Source organism: Mandrillus leucophaeus, unplaced genomic scaffold (genome assembly GCF_000951045.1).
Source record: "Mandrillus leucophaeus isolate KB7577 unplaced genomic scaffold, Mleu.le_1.0 Scaffold698, whole genome shotgun sequence".
In the NCBI taxonomy this organism is placed as follows: domain Eukaryota; kingdom Metazoa; phylum Chordata; class Mammalia; order Primates; family Cercopithecidae; genus Mandrillus; species Mandrillus leucophaeus.
Genome location: NW_012107563.1, coordinates 49,485 through 64,988, shown reverse-complemented (window position 1 = coordinate 64,988; position 15,504 = coordinate 49,485). Strand labels below are relative to the sequence as shown.

At 38.0% G+C, this 15,504-nt stretch overlaps 1 protein-coding gene across 2 annotated transcripts in view; it reads right to left on the bottom strand.

Moving 5' to 3' along the window:
* The window catches only part of TFB1M (transcription factor B1, mitochondrial), a 69,754-nt gene that overhangs the window by 34,500 nt on the left and 19,750 nt on the right, over window positions 1-15,504 (bottom strand). For both annotated transcript variants that reach the window (XM_011964379.1, XM_011964378.1), the window contains 3 exons: window positions 13,864-13,972; window positions 12,355-12,506; window positions 1,504-1,623 (listed from right to left, as the gene is read on the bottom strand). In XM_011964379.1, the coding sequence (XP_011819769.1) occupies window positions 1,504-1,623; window positions 12,355-12,506; window positions 13,864-13,972 (381 nt within the window). The remainder of the gene's footprint in view (window positions 1-1,503; window positions 1,624-12,354; window positions 12,507-13,863; window positions 13,973-15,504) is intronic.

The following is a 15,504-nucleotide window of genomic DNA, read 5'->3' as shown; positions in this document are numbered from 1 at the left end:
TTCTAATATCTAGCCTAAGAACCCGTTAGTAAAATTTAAATAGCCTGGAGATTCTGGATAATGGTAATAACCATAACTGTAGAGGCCTATGAGTAAGGATCTTGGCTTTTGACATAACGAGTCTTACACTATTTAAAATGTTATATGAACACACATGTGCATGACAAGAAGAAAGCAAGCTACATGGTCACTGGGTTTGTTTTTTTTTTTTTTTTCCCCATTATAATGGGAGAGAAAGTCCCTGAAAGCACAAATGTTTTAAATTTGAAGATAACCTATAAGATATCTCCAGTCATCAGATTCTGTCTTGGATCTAATTATTCTGGGAGAAGTCATTCACAATGTCTCTGAAATCTGAGATGCTGAAGGGAGGTGGCACTGATAGCAAACTCCCTGAGCTCGATTTAGAAAAAGCTGACAATTATGTCTGTTACGTAAGCAGAAGATGGCCTGACTTCCTAGTCACCCGAACGCTCAGCTAACTGGCCAAATGGCAAAGGAAGTATGACGGTGGCAGCAAAGAGCATGGAGATCGCTCAGGCGTGCTTCAAGACAGACAAGTAGATCTAACACTATTGGTTACGGTCCCTATTCTAAATCTAGAATTTATATCTAAATCTATAGTCAAATAATGCATTTTTTCCATGCTATCTCTTTTTATTTATGAAGGATACATGATGTAAGGGAAACTCTGTAAGACCTTGTATTTGAGAGTTTTAGGGACCAGTGAGAAATTTCTATTCCTCATGAGGCTGTGAACTCCCTGAAGGCAGACTCTGTAACGGATTAGGCTCATATCCCTGTTGACTCCCCTTGCTACCCAACCCATTTTCAAGCAGTAAATGCTCAATATACATTCACTGAAGAAAAAGATGGGTTTTTAATAGTACACATCGTGTAGTAACTCACCAAGCAGTGGTTTTGCTAAAATAGACACCAGTTTTCTTTAATTTTAATATTTGGCAGAGAAACTGTTTCTGTAACTAGCACTTACTCACATAACTAATATATAATAGTCAAAGCCTAGTTTAATATCCAACTGTTTTATCCACAGATGATTTACCACAAATAACACGACCATAATAAGGTTTCCCAAAAAAGTGTAAGTAAATCATGTTTGATGTAGCTTTAGTTAGACGTCTCTAACAGAAATCACAGAAGGATTTTCTTTCTTTCCTCAAATATTGGATGACCGTGTAACTTATCTTCCATATGGGGATACTTTAAGAGTAACATCATGATGATGATGATGATGAATGATACTGCCACCAGGGTAACATGCATGAACCTAAACATTTAGTCACCCTACCTAAGGAGAACAATTATAATAAGAACTAGCCATTCATATTATGATTTTTGTGGTTCTTACTCAGGAGAAGTAAAGTACAGTGTCAGTTTGCACAGAAACAAAGGTTAGATCCCAGAGGTTATTTCCTATGACACATCCTCAGGGGAACAAATGTCCTAATTCTGATATACTACAACAAATAAGCAGAAACTTACCTCTGGTTTGGGGACAAAAGCTCGTCCTGGAATTGTAAAGATGTGTCGAACATTGCAGAGGTACTGAGCCATAACAGAGAGGCGACTACGTTGTTTGCTTCCTGTATTGGCTGTAAGTCGCTAAAGAGAGACAAAAATGAATTTTAGCAAATAATTAGTCCAGCCTGATTAGATGAAAAAGAGTGAACATTTCATTATTTCTAAACACTAGGTGGACTTTTTGAGGCAAATTTGAAAAGGGTAGGCTATCTGACACATGACACACAGCAAACATGGGGAATATTTTCCTCCAACATCAACAGAAGTACACCTAAGAAGTGTGATTTATGTCATACATAATGAACTACAAAAATAAGAACATTTGCTCTACCACTGGCTGTTGCGATTTTCGAATTACCGTTATATTCGATAGCAGAAGGTCCTACATAAAACAAGCAATCAATAAATACTTGATGAAGAAATTAGCAAGCATAATGAAAAAAGAAAGATGCTTAAATACTTAATTTTCTGAATTACCCCAACATATGAACGAACATTTTAAATGGTATGCTTTTCTTCACTTAATATACTAAAACCGTGAGTATTCAGAACCCTTGGGGAATTGGCTGTTCTTGACAAACAATGTTTGTAAAAACCTAGTAATTTATTCTTTTAAGTACTCAAACATTTCTGTTTTGCAATTAATTAGGTATATTTAAATTAATTCATAAATGCAATGCAATTTCAATTAAAAGTCCAACAGGATTTTAAAAATTAACTTCCATATGTATTATATATATATATTTAAAATTGAATTCCATGTAAAATTTATATAAGGCCAAGAATGGCCAGGACACTCCTGAAGAATACCAGCAATGATAGGGGAGCTCACCCTACCAGACATCAAAATTAATGCAGGCACAGACAGATCAATAAAACAAATGCCTTAGAAACAGACCCAAGCACATGTAGATATCTAGCACATGATAGATGTGATGTCGTAACTGCTAACAGAAAAAGAAGGATCATTCAATAAGTGACACTGGAATAATTAGATACCTATAGGAGAAAACAGTAGGTCCCTATCTCATACCATAACCAAAAATAAACGCTAAACAAATTAACAATAAGTGAAAAGCAAAACTTTAAACTTTTTGTAAGTAAATATCTATGACCTCCATGGTAGGGAAGAATTTCCTAAAGATGCAAAGGCAGAGCTATATATGAAAAGACATATATATATATGCTATATAAGAAAAGATATACATATATGTATATGTATGTCTTTTTTAAAATTTTATTTTATATGTTTATGTATGTCTTTTTTTAAAATTTTGCTCTTGGCTGGGAACAGTGGCTCATGCCTATAATTCCAGTGCTTTGGGAAGCCAAAGCAGGAGGATTGCCAGAGGCCAGGAGTTCAAGACCAGCCTGGGCAACACAGCAAGACGCCCTCCTCAATAACAACAACCACCACCACCATACTTTATTATAGTGTTCAGAGTACAGATGGAATTCCTATACATCAATAATCATAAGGTAAACAGCTAATAGAATATATAAGGCAACTCACATAAGAGAAATCCAAATAAACCATAATATAAACTATGCTCTACCACAGTACAAAGTAGGAATATGCAAATTAGAACATTAGATATAATTTCATACACATGAAATGAACATTTAAAAAAAAACTAACAGAACCTGATATTGGAGAATATCTGCAGCTACAGGAAGTTTCAGATACTGCTAGTGAGAGAGGAAATCTGTACAAGCATTTGTAGCATAATTTGGCAATATAGAGCTGAAGCTGTGTAAAACCTCATGACCCTCTAGGTCTCTAAGAACATATCCTAGAGCACAGCGTACATAGGCGATAGGTAAAAAAGTGTTCATTACGGCATTATGTGTAATGTCAAAAAGTGAAAAAAAAATAAAAATTCATCAACAGGTGAATGAAAAAATTAACTGTGATAATTTTGATAATGGAATATGAAACAATAGTTAAAATGAATAGCAAGTGTTATCCACATAGATTGAATCCCAAAATGGAATAAAAAATAACCAAGTCACAGAAAATTTGTATAGTATAATGCTATTTGTATAAAATCTTGAAAAGATTACTATCATTTACTTTCTCTCTCTCAGAGAGAGAGAGGGAGAGAGAGAGAGAGAGTGTGTGTGTGTGTGTGTGTGTGGTGTATTTATCTGCAGTACAAGGAGAAAATACGCATGGAAATAATGACGATGAAGTTTAAGATAGTACAACTCATAGGAGGGAAAGAAAGAGGGTAGAAGAGGGCTCCAAACATATCAACAATATTTTATTTCTTTAAAAAAGATATAAAAATATGGCAATATGTTAAAATTGAACAGAGCTGAATGGTGGGTAAAAAAACTTAGGGATGCTTATCTTTCTAAAATGTATCTTGCTTCTCTGTGTTCTTAAGAGTTCAAAGGACATTCTAACCCTCTTCTGAATGATTTGGGGGCAACATTACAAACAGCAACGATTACTGGAATAATCCTGGGGCTAGGCAGGCAGGCAGGGGGCCCCACTGCTCAACAGTAGAAGACACAGTGCTTTTTGAGCTGTTTGCAGCTGTCGGATTTGCTCTTTCCCGCTTCACTGCAATGCACCAACATAGTCTAATCACTTCTTTTCCTCTGCTGCTTGTAGCCTGCTGTGGACATGAAAACCATATAATTTACCTTATTAGAGCTTCGCCTTAAGGAAGATTAAAATATAGGTTCTGTGTGAGATATGGAAGAAACTTCCTATAGGCAAAGTTATCGATTGTACTCAAAGCCAACCTTTCATTTCATATCCCTTTCCCCTGACCTTTTTATTTTACACTGTCTGGCTCTTGTCTGTTTGGAGAGTTGAAATTATTGGGATGCCATATTCAAGATTAAGTGATGAGCTACTATAGCATATAAGACAAAATATAATCTTTCTTACTAAAATGTAAAACTAAGACACATACACTCTCATGAAGCTACAAAAAATGACAGAAGTAGAGATTTAAGTTAAAGAATAAGCTTATGGATCAAGTGGTCAAAAATATTTCTAGCTCTTCGTAAGTAAAAAAGGAGCTTAATCTTACAACTGGCAGAAAATTCAAAATGCATTGCAAATTTTCATATGAAACTGGCACAATTCAAAAAAGATCTTATTTAAGTATATTTCACTTAGAATGCTATGTACACATCTAGAAACGTCAGGGGAATGTGCGTCCTAATCCATTAACTTGACCCATTCAGTTCAATCTTCGTAGCATATATCCCCAGGCTGTAGAGATGAAAACACGCGAATCATGTATTTCAATCTGGAAGAAATCAGCACACATAGCTGTCCCTAATTTATTAAGGAAAAATTCAAATCACAGACCAGAAAGGTCTACAGAAGATTTCATTCAAATCTAGCATAAAACTTAAATGGTCTGTCAACCTCAAATATACATTACTGTTTCTGTGAGAGATATACTACACGAAAAGCTAGGAAATTTCAACATCCATTACAAGATAGATGATTTTAGCAAAAAAAAGGTCAGGAAACCAAACCAGCTAATTTTTCATTAAAAGGAAACCTCTAACCCTTGAGCTTTTAAAAAGCATTTTGATGGAGTATGAGAAAAACAAGGGGTCAAAGAATTTACAAGGACAGTGGTGTTTTTTTTTTTTTTCTTATTAATCTAAAATAATTTTAAGTACAAGGAGAAAAATCAGGCTTACACTTGAGAAGCTACACAGCCATATATCAGGGACAATGAGAACTATGTAATGTAATTAATGGAGAGGTGACTCCCTCCCTGCTTGGGATGTGCCCATAAACAGCCAGGGTCCTCTGGAGATGGCAGAAGAAAAAGAGGCTGATGGTGGACTCAGAAAGAAAAGAACACTGGGCCAGTAACATCGAGAACTTGCACATCATGACTTTAGCAGAAAACACACTACTTGTACTCAAGTTCAGCTTTCCCTGTAACTACTCCATGACTTTCTGGAAGGCATTGAACCCTTTTGAGACTCGGTTCATCATTTATATTAATAAATGAGGTTAGATGGGATTAGTTGTCACTTACTGTTTAACAGTCTGATTATATTTTATGAGCTGTGACTTTATATTGTCTATATGTCCCTTAATGTGTATGAGCTGAATTCTTACATTTAGATCCTGTAGTCCTAGAGACAGAAATAAGACGACAGTGCTCATTTATTTCTGTTTTGTAATTCACAAAGCCAAACAAAGTAAATGTTAAAAAGGGCTTTCTGTGGCTAAAATACAAAATTGCATATACAACCATGTCAAGAGCAAATGGCATGTAACAAAATGCTGCTATATGAAAAGGTTTGAATTAGTGTCCCTGCCCAAATCTCATGTCAAATTGTAATCCCCAATGTTGGAGGAGGGGCCTGGTGAAAGGTGACTGGATCAAGGGGGCAGATTTCCCTCTTGCTGTTCTTATGACAGTGAGTTGGTTCTTACAAGAACAGGTTGTTGTAAAGTGTGTAGCACCTGCCGCTTTCCTTCTGTTCCAGCCACATAAGCTGTACCTGCTTCCCCTTCACGTTCTGCCATGACTGTAAGTTTCCTGAGGCCTCCCTAGCTGTGCTTCCTGTAGAGTTGCAGAAACATGAGCCAATTAAACCTCTTTTTTTAAAAAAATAAAATAAAATAAATTACCCAGTCTCAGTATCTCTTTATAGTAGTGCACAGAATGGACTAATATGCTATATATTCTCTTACTGAAACTTTCACTTGCAAAATGTGAAAATCAGAGGACCAGTGTTACCCAGACTTCTAAGGCATTCTATAAATTAGACTCGATATAAACTCTTCTCAATATTCATGGTAAAATTTCACTAAAAGCAACCATTTTTTGTTCAAAAGAATTGCATATGGTGAAGTCAAAGTAACACTATTATTAATAACCACAACTGACATTCTGAGTCACTGAAATTACTCCACCTCTTCTTAAGCCTCTGTTTCTTTGTGTTTCCCCCCACACAAATAGAGTACATAGTATTTTGTATCTCTATTATGTACTCAAGAGCAGAAATACCAAAATAATCATGTCAGCTGAGAAAAATAAATTCACAGACGTGGTATAATAAGAAATATATTTGGACTTTGTCCTGGTTCCTTGCATACACCTTCTAAAGCCCTTGAAATTTCCTGAGTGATAGGCATGTCTTGTTTTAAATTCACAAGTCCCCCAGAGTTTACAGTAATGAGATAACTTAGGATGAGGCCTCTAGGCAGCTCAAGATGGGGCTGGCCACAGAGACCAATTGATCACCCATGACTTAAGTGCAGGTAACGTGTTTCCCTGAGTTTCTGAGCCATTCTGACAAGTGATCCAACCTGAGGAGGGGGTCATGGGAATCTTTAATTTATTTTATAGCTGGTTGCTCAGAACTCCTAGAGGCCCAGCTTTGTGACTGTCATCTGAAGTGAGGGGCAGTTTTGTGGGAACTGGCTCTTAACTTGTGGGATCTAACACTAAAAACAAGTGGAGAGTATCGGAATTGAATGAAACTGCAGGATGCCCTGCTGGTGTCTGGAGAATCGAGAGATTGCTTGGTGTGGAAAACACCCACACATCTGGTGTCAGAAGTTGTGTAAGTGCAGAGGAAACAAGAATAGTTTCTGTCAGAACCAACATATCCAAAGGTTGAGAAAAACGACAAAGAAAACTCAGCATGGGCCCAATTCAAACCAATCCAAGAGAATTAGCAGGTTCATGAAGAGGAAATGGCAAAGACCTTACGGAAAGTGGTGACATCGTCCCAGGCTTCCTAACACACACGAAAGGGTCCTACATTTTTATGATGGGAAGTTCCAAGACACCTGAGAGAAATATTTTATGGCCAAATAATTTAAAGGAAAGTTTTTCAACAATGGCATGACTGACATCTTGGGCTAATGTTGGGTGCTTCTTCGCTGTGGGAGGCTCTGCTGTGCACTGAAGAATGCTTCACAGCACCCCGAACCTTCTATCCACTAGAGACCAGAAGCCCCCTCCCAGGTTGTGACAACGAAAAACACCTCAGACACTGCCAAATGCCCCTGAGGAGCGGATAAAGCTAAAGTGCCCTCGTTGGAAATGATTTCCCTAAACGGGAACAAGGGTAAAAAGAGAGGGATAGATCTAAGAAATGAAATTCTTATGATACACTCAAATTATCTGAGAGGAAGGCATTTAAAGTATTAAACTTACGTAGTAGTAGAGTCTACTGATTTCAAACAAATTCTGGTATTAAAAAGTTTTGTTCTGAAACAACAATAAAACTGAGTAAGTCATAGGAAACAATGGTTTGCATAAACAAGGTCACTGAAATGGAAAGGAGATGAGCCTTAGATGCCCAGCCTGCAGAGAACTGGAGGCCCTTCTCGGGCTCCAGCAGAGGCAATGGGCAGCTCAAACTGAACCTAGAGGTCTCCTGGGCACGGGGAGCCAGAGCTGGAGATCTGGGAGGCCTCAGTAGGCAGAATTTGTGGGGTAGACTACCAAAGATATGGAAAACGCACACACACGGTGCTCACACATGTGCAGGAGCAGGGGGTGGGGGAGACAGGAACAGGAGAGGGAGACAGAATGTGAGGCAGAGCTCCTGAGGTAGCAAAAGGGCCCCCCAAGTCCCCTGCTGAGCACTGATTTGCAGGTGGCTGAGGCTTGGGAGCCTGAACTAGAATCAGGGGAAGGCAGGAACAACTGGGGTTCAAATGGCTCAAGAGGCCCCAAAACATGCAGGGCGTTGGGTGCCTTCCTCAGAAAGGTCATGACGTGGTACTGGGGCTCAATTAGCCCCAAATTAAAAGCTACCCTGGATTCACCAGAACAATACAAGCCTCAAGCAATCTTATCTATGTGTCAAAAGAAACCCAGCACTCAACCCAATACCACAAAATCCAGCCCTCATCAGCATTAAAAAAATAAAACTCTCACAATACCTGATGTTATGTCAGAAATTACCAGGCTTTCAAAGAAACAGAAAAATGGAACCTATAACAAGGAGGGGGAAATCAATTACTAAAAGAGTACAGAAATGACAGAGATAATGAAATTAGCAGGCAAGGATCTGAAAACAGCTACTTTATTTATTTGTTCATTTTTTTGAGACAGGGTCTTGCTCTGTCGCCCAGGCTGAAGTGCAGTGACGTGATCACGGCTCACGGCAATTTGATCTTCTGGGCTCAGGTGATCCTCCTGCTTCAGCCTCCTGAGTAGCCGAGACCACAGGCAGGCAGCACTGGACCTGGCTAATTTTTTATGTATTTTTTGTACAGACAAGGTCTCCCTATGTTACCCAGGCTGGTCTCGAACTCTGGGTTCAAGCAATCCTCCCACCTTAGCCTTCCAAAGTGTTGAGATTACAGGTATGAGCCAGCATGCCTGGCCAAAACATCTACTTTAAATATCATACCTACATACAAAAATGCCAAGGAAGGCATGAACATAATGAGGACAGAAAGAGAAGATCCAAAGACCCAAATAGAATTTACAGAGATAATTTTTTTTTCATGATAGTTAACCAAATATCCATGCATTTACTTAATTCTTTCCTCACTGCTGATTTTTGATCTGACCATTATCAGATACTGCTAAGGTGTCTGCATCGGGCTTTCTAGTCTAGTAATTGCTCTGTCACGTGCTACTTCTCATACTGCTTTAATTATTAAAGCTTCACCATACATTTTAGCATATGACAAGGAAGTCTTCTCTCAGCACTCTCCTTTTTCAACACTTCTTACATATTCTTGCAGGTCTATTACTCCAGATGATCCTGAGAACTGCGTATTTCAAGATAAATTCTTTGAGGATTATAATTAGATATACAGAATTTTTGGAAAAAATTAGCATCTTTATAATAATCATTTTTCCTTCTGGGGCTATGATATTTCTCCTGATTTATCTCAGTGACCTTGAGATTCTCGGTTAGGTTTTATAGTTATTTTTATATGTCTCTCATTTTTTCTTAGGTTTTCAAAATAATTATTTATCTCCAAATAATATTTTTGTACTTCTCATTCCAATAATGGTATAGTCTCCTTGATTCACTCCCTGTTATATTTAGTTTTCTATTTTTTTTTTTATCATGAATTCAATCTTAAACTCTCCTGAGTTTTTGTAACTTTTTTTGACTATATGCAAACTTGACAGCAGTTTTATCAAATTCACCTTTTAATTGGCTCCAATCTGGACTGGCTGTTCTGCCTGAGGACTCTTTTCTCTCTGTCCTGTAGGGGAGGCCCTCTCCTTCCTGGATTTCATGTCATTTTTTTCTCGATGTCTCTAATCAGACCAGTGCTTCTATGTCTCTAACCAGACCAATGCTGACAGAGGTGCCGACAGGGATCAATGAGGGCTGACTATTGTGAGTAAATGGAGTTAGGTTAATTGGGACCCATATGTTAAAAATAGTAAAAATGGCTTCTACTTCACTATACAGAGAGATCAACCCCAAGGGGACTATAGATATAAATGTGAAAGGTGAACATAAAGCTTCTAGAAGATAACAGAAGAATATCTTCATGAACTCAAGATATAAAAGGGTTTCCTCAATAAAACACAAAAAACACTAGACATAAACTTAAGAATGCTTGCTCTTCAAAAGACACCATAAAAAGAAAATAACAACATGCCTTAGAGTAGAAGAAATGCTCAACACATTTAACTAAGGACTAGTATGAAGAGTATTAAAGAGTATGTGAGAACTCCTCCAAATCAGTAAGGAAAGATAAGCAACCCAAAAGAAAGGTGAGCAAAAAGCAAGCACTAAAAACAAGTAACCCAAAAGGCCAGTAAACACACAATAGTGCCCAATTTTGCTACAAATCAGCAAGGACAAAATAAAACACATTGACATTCCATTACCCTCAGATTAATAAAAATGTACAAGTCTGGCAATACTGAGTACTGGCAAGAATATGGAACAAAATGAACTCATACACACTGCTGGTGGGAATATAAACAGGCATGATGATTTCAGAGATCAATGTAGCATTATCTATGCAGGGGGGAAGATTTGCAGTTCTACTCCCAGGTAAATACCCTAAAGAAATGTTGCCCATGTGCCCCACCTGACATAGTATGGAATGTCTACGAGTTTTGTTTGTAAAAACAGAACACTGAAACTAATTCAACGTACGGGAACATGAGAATGAAGAGATAAGAGATCTTACACAGTCAAATAGTAGGTAGTATATATAGCTACCTAAATAAACTACAGTCATGAGCAATGTCAGTGAATCTGACAAATAATGTTCAGGATAAAAAGAACACATACTATATGAATACATACAGAATACATATTATATGAACCCAGTTGTCAAAAGTGGACAAAACTAAAGTGTATTCATCATAGGAATATAAATCTATGTGATAAGACTATGCAAGGGAATTAATCCAAAATTCACAGTAGTGATCACCTTAGTAGCATGGGATGGAAAGGAGATGCAATCAGAGTGAGGGATACAATGGGGTATCAAAGGTACCGGTGATTCAATTACCCATGTGGGGGGTGGGGATTCAGGAGTTCCCTTTATTAAGCCATCTATGTACATTATACAGTCATTCCTCGGTATCTGTGGGTTCCATATCCATGGATCCAACCAACCCCAGATCAAAAATATTCAGGGAATAAAAAAAAGATGGTTGCATCTGTACTGAACATGTATAGATTTTTCCCTTATCATTATTCCCCAAATAATACAGTGTAACAACTATTTATAACACGTTCATACTGTCTTAGGTATTACAAATAATCTAGAGATGATTTAAAGTAAATGGGATGATATGCATAGGTTATATGCAAATACTACACTGTTTGACATCAGGGACTTGCGCACCTGTAGATTTTGGTATTTGTGGGAGTTCTGGAATCAATTCCCTACAGATACCAATGGATGGCTGTATACTCTTGTACTTTATGTCATAATAATATTTTTTTTAAAAACCACTTAAGAGTCTGCACATCCCTCCTTATACCTCTGCAGCTCAAAAACCACCCTTGACTACCCTGGAGGGTTTACTTTCTCGAGTGAACCCAGAACACTTCCACCATGGGAATGCAGGCATAGCAGGCTTCGCTGAGGTGAGGGATGAAGTGCAATTTATATACTGAATAATGAGACCCTCAATCCCCTTCCTTTTCTCAGCTCCAAAGTGACTATCACATTCTTTTTTTTCCCCCTCGAGACAGAGTCTTGCTCTGTCACCCAAGCTGGAGTGCAGTGGCGCAATTCTGGCTCACTGCAACCTCTGCCACCCAGGTCAAGCAATTCTCCTGGCTCAGCCTCCTGAGTAGCTGGGATTACAGGCACCCACCACCGCACCCGGCTAATTTTCTTTTCTTTTTTTTTTTTTGTATTTTTAGTAGAGACGGGGTTTCACCATGTTGGCCAGGCTGGTCTCAAACTCCTGACCTCACGATCCGCCCTCCTCGGCCTCCCAAAGTGCTGGAATTTCAGGCATAAGTCACCATGCCCGGCCAATTATCATATTTTTTAACTGCCATGCCATTAAGCCTAAAGGATCAATTTCAAGGTATCACGTGCCAATCCTGGGTATGGTCAACAGGGCATTGCTTTTGTCTTTCTCCAGTGGCATCGATGGCTATTGCATCCCTGTGTTTACCACACTATCTCCTTGGCTATCACACATCATTCATGTTTTCCCAGAAGCTCACAGCGGTTACGTCTGTCATCATCATCACAGTCTTAACTTTTGGCTGAGCTGCTGCTGGGTTTTTGTGTGTGTAATAAGATATTAACTTAGAAAACACAGACTGTGGTAAAAATGCGGTATTATTATTTTGCTTTGGAATTTGAACGTGTGATAAAAATAGTCACAAAAAGTTAAAACTTACCTCTGCCACTTCCTTTTGAAAAGTCAAAGTCATCTGAGTTCTGCCATAAACAAAAGGTCCATCTCTACAGGAAATATTTTCAAGCCACTTGATAATCAGTGGAGTTGAAACACTAAAAGGCAGATTTCCGATAATATGTACATTTGGAGGATCTGGTGGCAGAGGAAAAAACAACCTGAAATAATTCCATCAATATATTCTGAATACAATTTCAGTGACAAGTAAAATCAGACTGGATATTAATAGCATCAAACAAAAATACATAAATAGACATGGCTAAATATTTTTCATTTCACTTATTATTCAAAAGCAATGTTTTCTCACAATCGGCTTTGGATTATTGAGGAAAAAATTATACTTAATTACTGCTCAGTTACTCAGAGAAAGTCCTTGAATTTCTGGCCTAGGAAATACATGAAAAAGAGTTGGCTTGAGAAAAAAGAGAATTTATTTTGGACATGATGAGATTAAAGTGCCTATGGGACACCTAGATGAAGCTGTCACAGGTCAGACGCCCAGGAAGGGGGTACAGGCAGCATATAAAGATGTGAATGTCTGCAATACATAGGTGGTAAGTGAAACCACAGGAATGGAGTAATCTGGCAAATCTGCCCAAAAAGAAAAACCCCAGAAACAACAATATGTACAAAGTGGGTAGAAAAATAACCACCAGCTAAGAATAGTTAGAAAAAGTTCACAAATGTAAAAGGAAAAACAGGAGGGGCTGGTATCAGGGAGAAAAACAGCAGAGAAATCCTCCGGAAGACTATGGGTTACAGTCAAATGAATGTGGAAGAACTCAGTCAGATAAGGTTTGAAACAGGTAACGAGGAAGGCACTGTGGTTCCAGTGCGGCTCGGCTGGGGCAGAAACCTGAAGGCTGCATGCTAAGAACAGGAGGGCCTGTTAGCTGGCGGAGACTGCGAGTGCGGCCCATCTGAAGGAGTCTGGTCATGGGGGAGGCCAGAGACATGGGGGCAGCCAGATGTGGAGGCACCCTAAGCCCTCCTCCATTTGTTCTGAGAGTCTGTTATAGGAAGAAACATACCCTATTTATCTATGCATTCTGAAGGGCTGCACACAGCTGGTACCCAATAAACACTGCCTGTGAATGAAGACTGCCTTGGTTGCTCACTGAATGTGAAAAATAATAGAAAAAGTTAAAACAAAGGCTTGGGCATGGCTCAGTTTACTAAAGCACTTCTTTTTTTCCACTATCTGGAACAAATAACAATTCACAGTTTACCCTATCCTTATACGGTATCACAAAAAATGATAAGTTTATTTGCACAGAATTCAAAACATTTAGAAATTTGAGACAAATGAATTAGAATTAAGAAAAAGTAACTAGATTTTATAATTTGGAAGCAGGAAGCAAGAGAAAATTATAATACACATTATTTAATTCTGTTCAGATAATTTTAAATATAAACATAAAACATCTGTAATAAATGTGTCATAAAATGAACACCATAAAAGAGATGTTTATAACTACCCAAAAGCACTTACCGTCTTCCCAGGGTCTTTTAAGACTTTCTGAAAAAGCCTTTTCTATCTTAAATGTCAAGACATCTCCATGAACAATTCTCAGTTTCCCAGGTGCTGCCTCAGAAAGCATCTATTTTATAAAAAGATCAGTAAAGTGAGCTCATATACTTATGAAAGTAACAAAACTAAACTTTTTAAACCTGTGCATTTAAAAAATCAGTTAAAAAAGTCAGAGACTAGGGGTGATCATTAATGAACAAATACTACATCATGTGTATTGCAAAAGACAACGGTGGTGTTTCATTTTAACACATATGAATGGTTAGGGAGAGTAACAGACAGTACAACACTAGCTTACAGTTTTACAGATATATTAGTGTAATTTTGAGCCTCAGGATGACATTATTTCTGCATAGATTTAGCATAAACTCACTCCTAACAATAAGTTTTTAAATTAGAGACTAAGGACATTATCATGAAATATGGATAATTAATCAGGAGTCAACTATATGAAAGATAAGCTTAATTTAACTAAATCTTCATAGCCTAAATATATACAAAGGATTCTACATATCATCAAGATCTGTAACTTAATAGATGGGTAGATTTAGCCAAGTAGAAAGTCACCTGTCGATGCCAGTCTCCACTTGGCACTCCGAGATACTCCTCTGAGCAGAGCATCCCTAATCTTAATATTTGTTGATCCACAGCCTTTATCGACCTATGAATTACCCTGGATGTTTTAACAATAGCTACTTCCCAACCTATTTCCACCTACTAACCGTTTGCTTTCTTTCCTTTTCCTTCTGTCTTTGTGAGCAAAAAGGGGGGAAAAAAGCACTTTTTCCTTTGTAATCTTTTTCTTCTTCATTCCACCTACCCTACCATCATACTCTCACAGTACTGAAGAGTTGGCACTTAATTCAAAAAACTTTATAGCTAAGTCATCTATAAATTCATATTGTGTTAAATGCCCCATACCCAACACAAACTTGATTCTTGAAGACCTTCGTTACATATTAAAGTCTCTGAGCTTATAAATTTTAAAAGGCAGGAGTGAATATATCAATGAGAAGAAATATCACTGTAAGGTAGATTTCAAGGGAAGAAGTGACTTTCTTCCCACATTAAGTCAGAGCTCAGAGAACCTTGGCTTCAACTCAGTTGCCAAGATTCTAGAATGTGCCTAGCACTGGATAGGGATGGTGAACAGGCTCAAAGGGAACATTTGCCCTGAGCCTACCTTGGTCCTAATTCTCTGGGTCCATTAAAGCTGATTTTTTTTCTCCTAACACCTCTCCTTGCCCAACTCATACAACCAAGAGGGAGGATAAACAAGATGATCACAGAAGCCAGAGAGGAGACACTGGACCAAGAAACATGGCTTGTGGATTAGTCCACCTTTGGGGTTAACACTGTGCTGTGCACCTGCCTCTTTACAGCACTTACAAACTGTATCTCAATTTCCCCTGCAACGACACATGCTCCTTAAGGTCAGGACCCATTTCCTAGCTACCTTTATAGCCCCTGTAGCTACAGCAATGCACAGTGAGTGTTTAATACATATTTAAGAAGAAGTGCATGAATAAGTGAATGACCAAATGGCATTCAGGTCTTTGTAAAGCTGGAAACTTTCTCTTTTAGCCTGGGACATCCAATTTT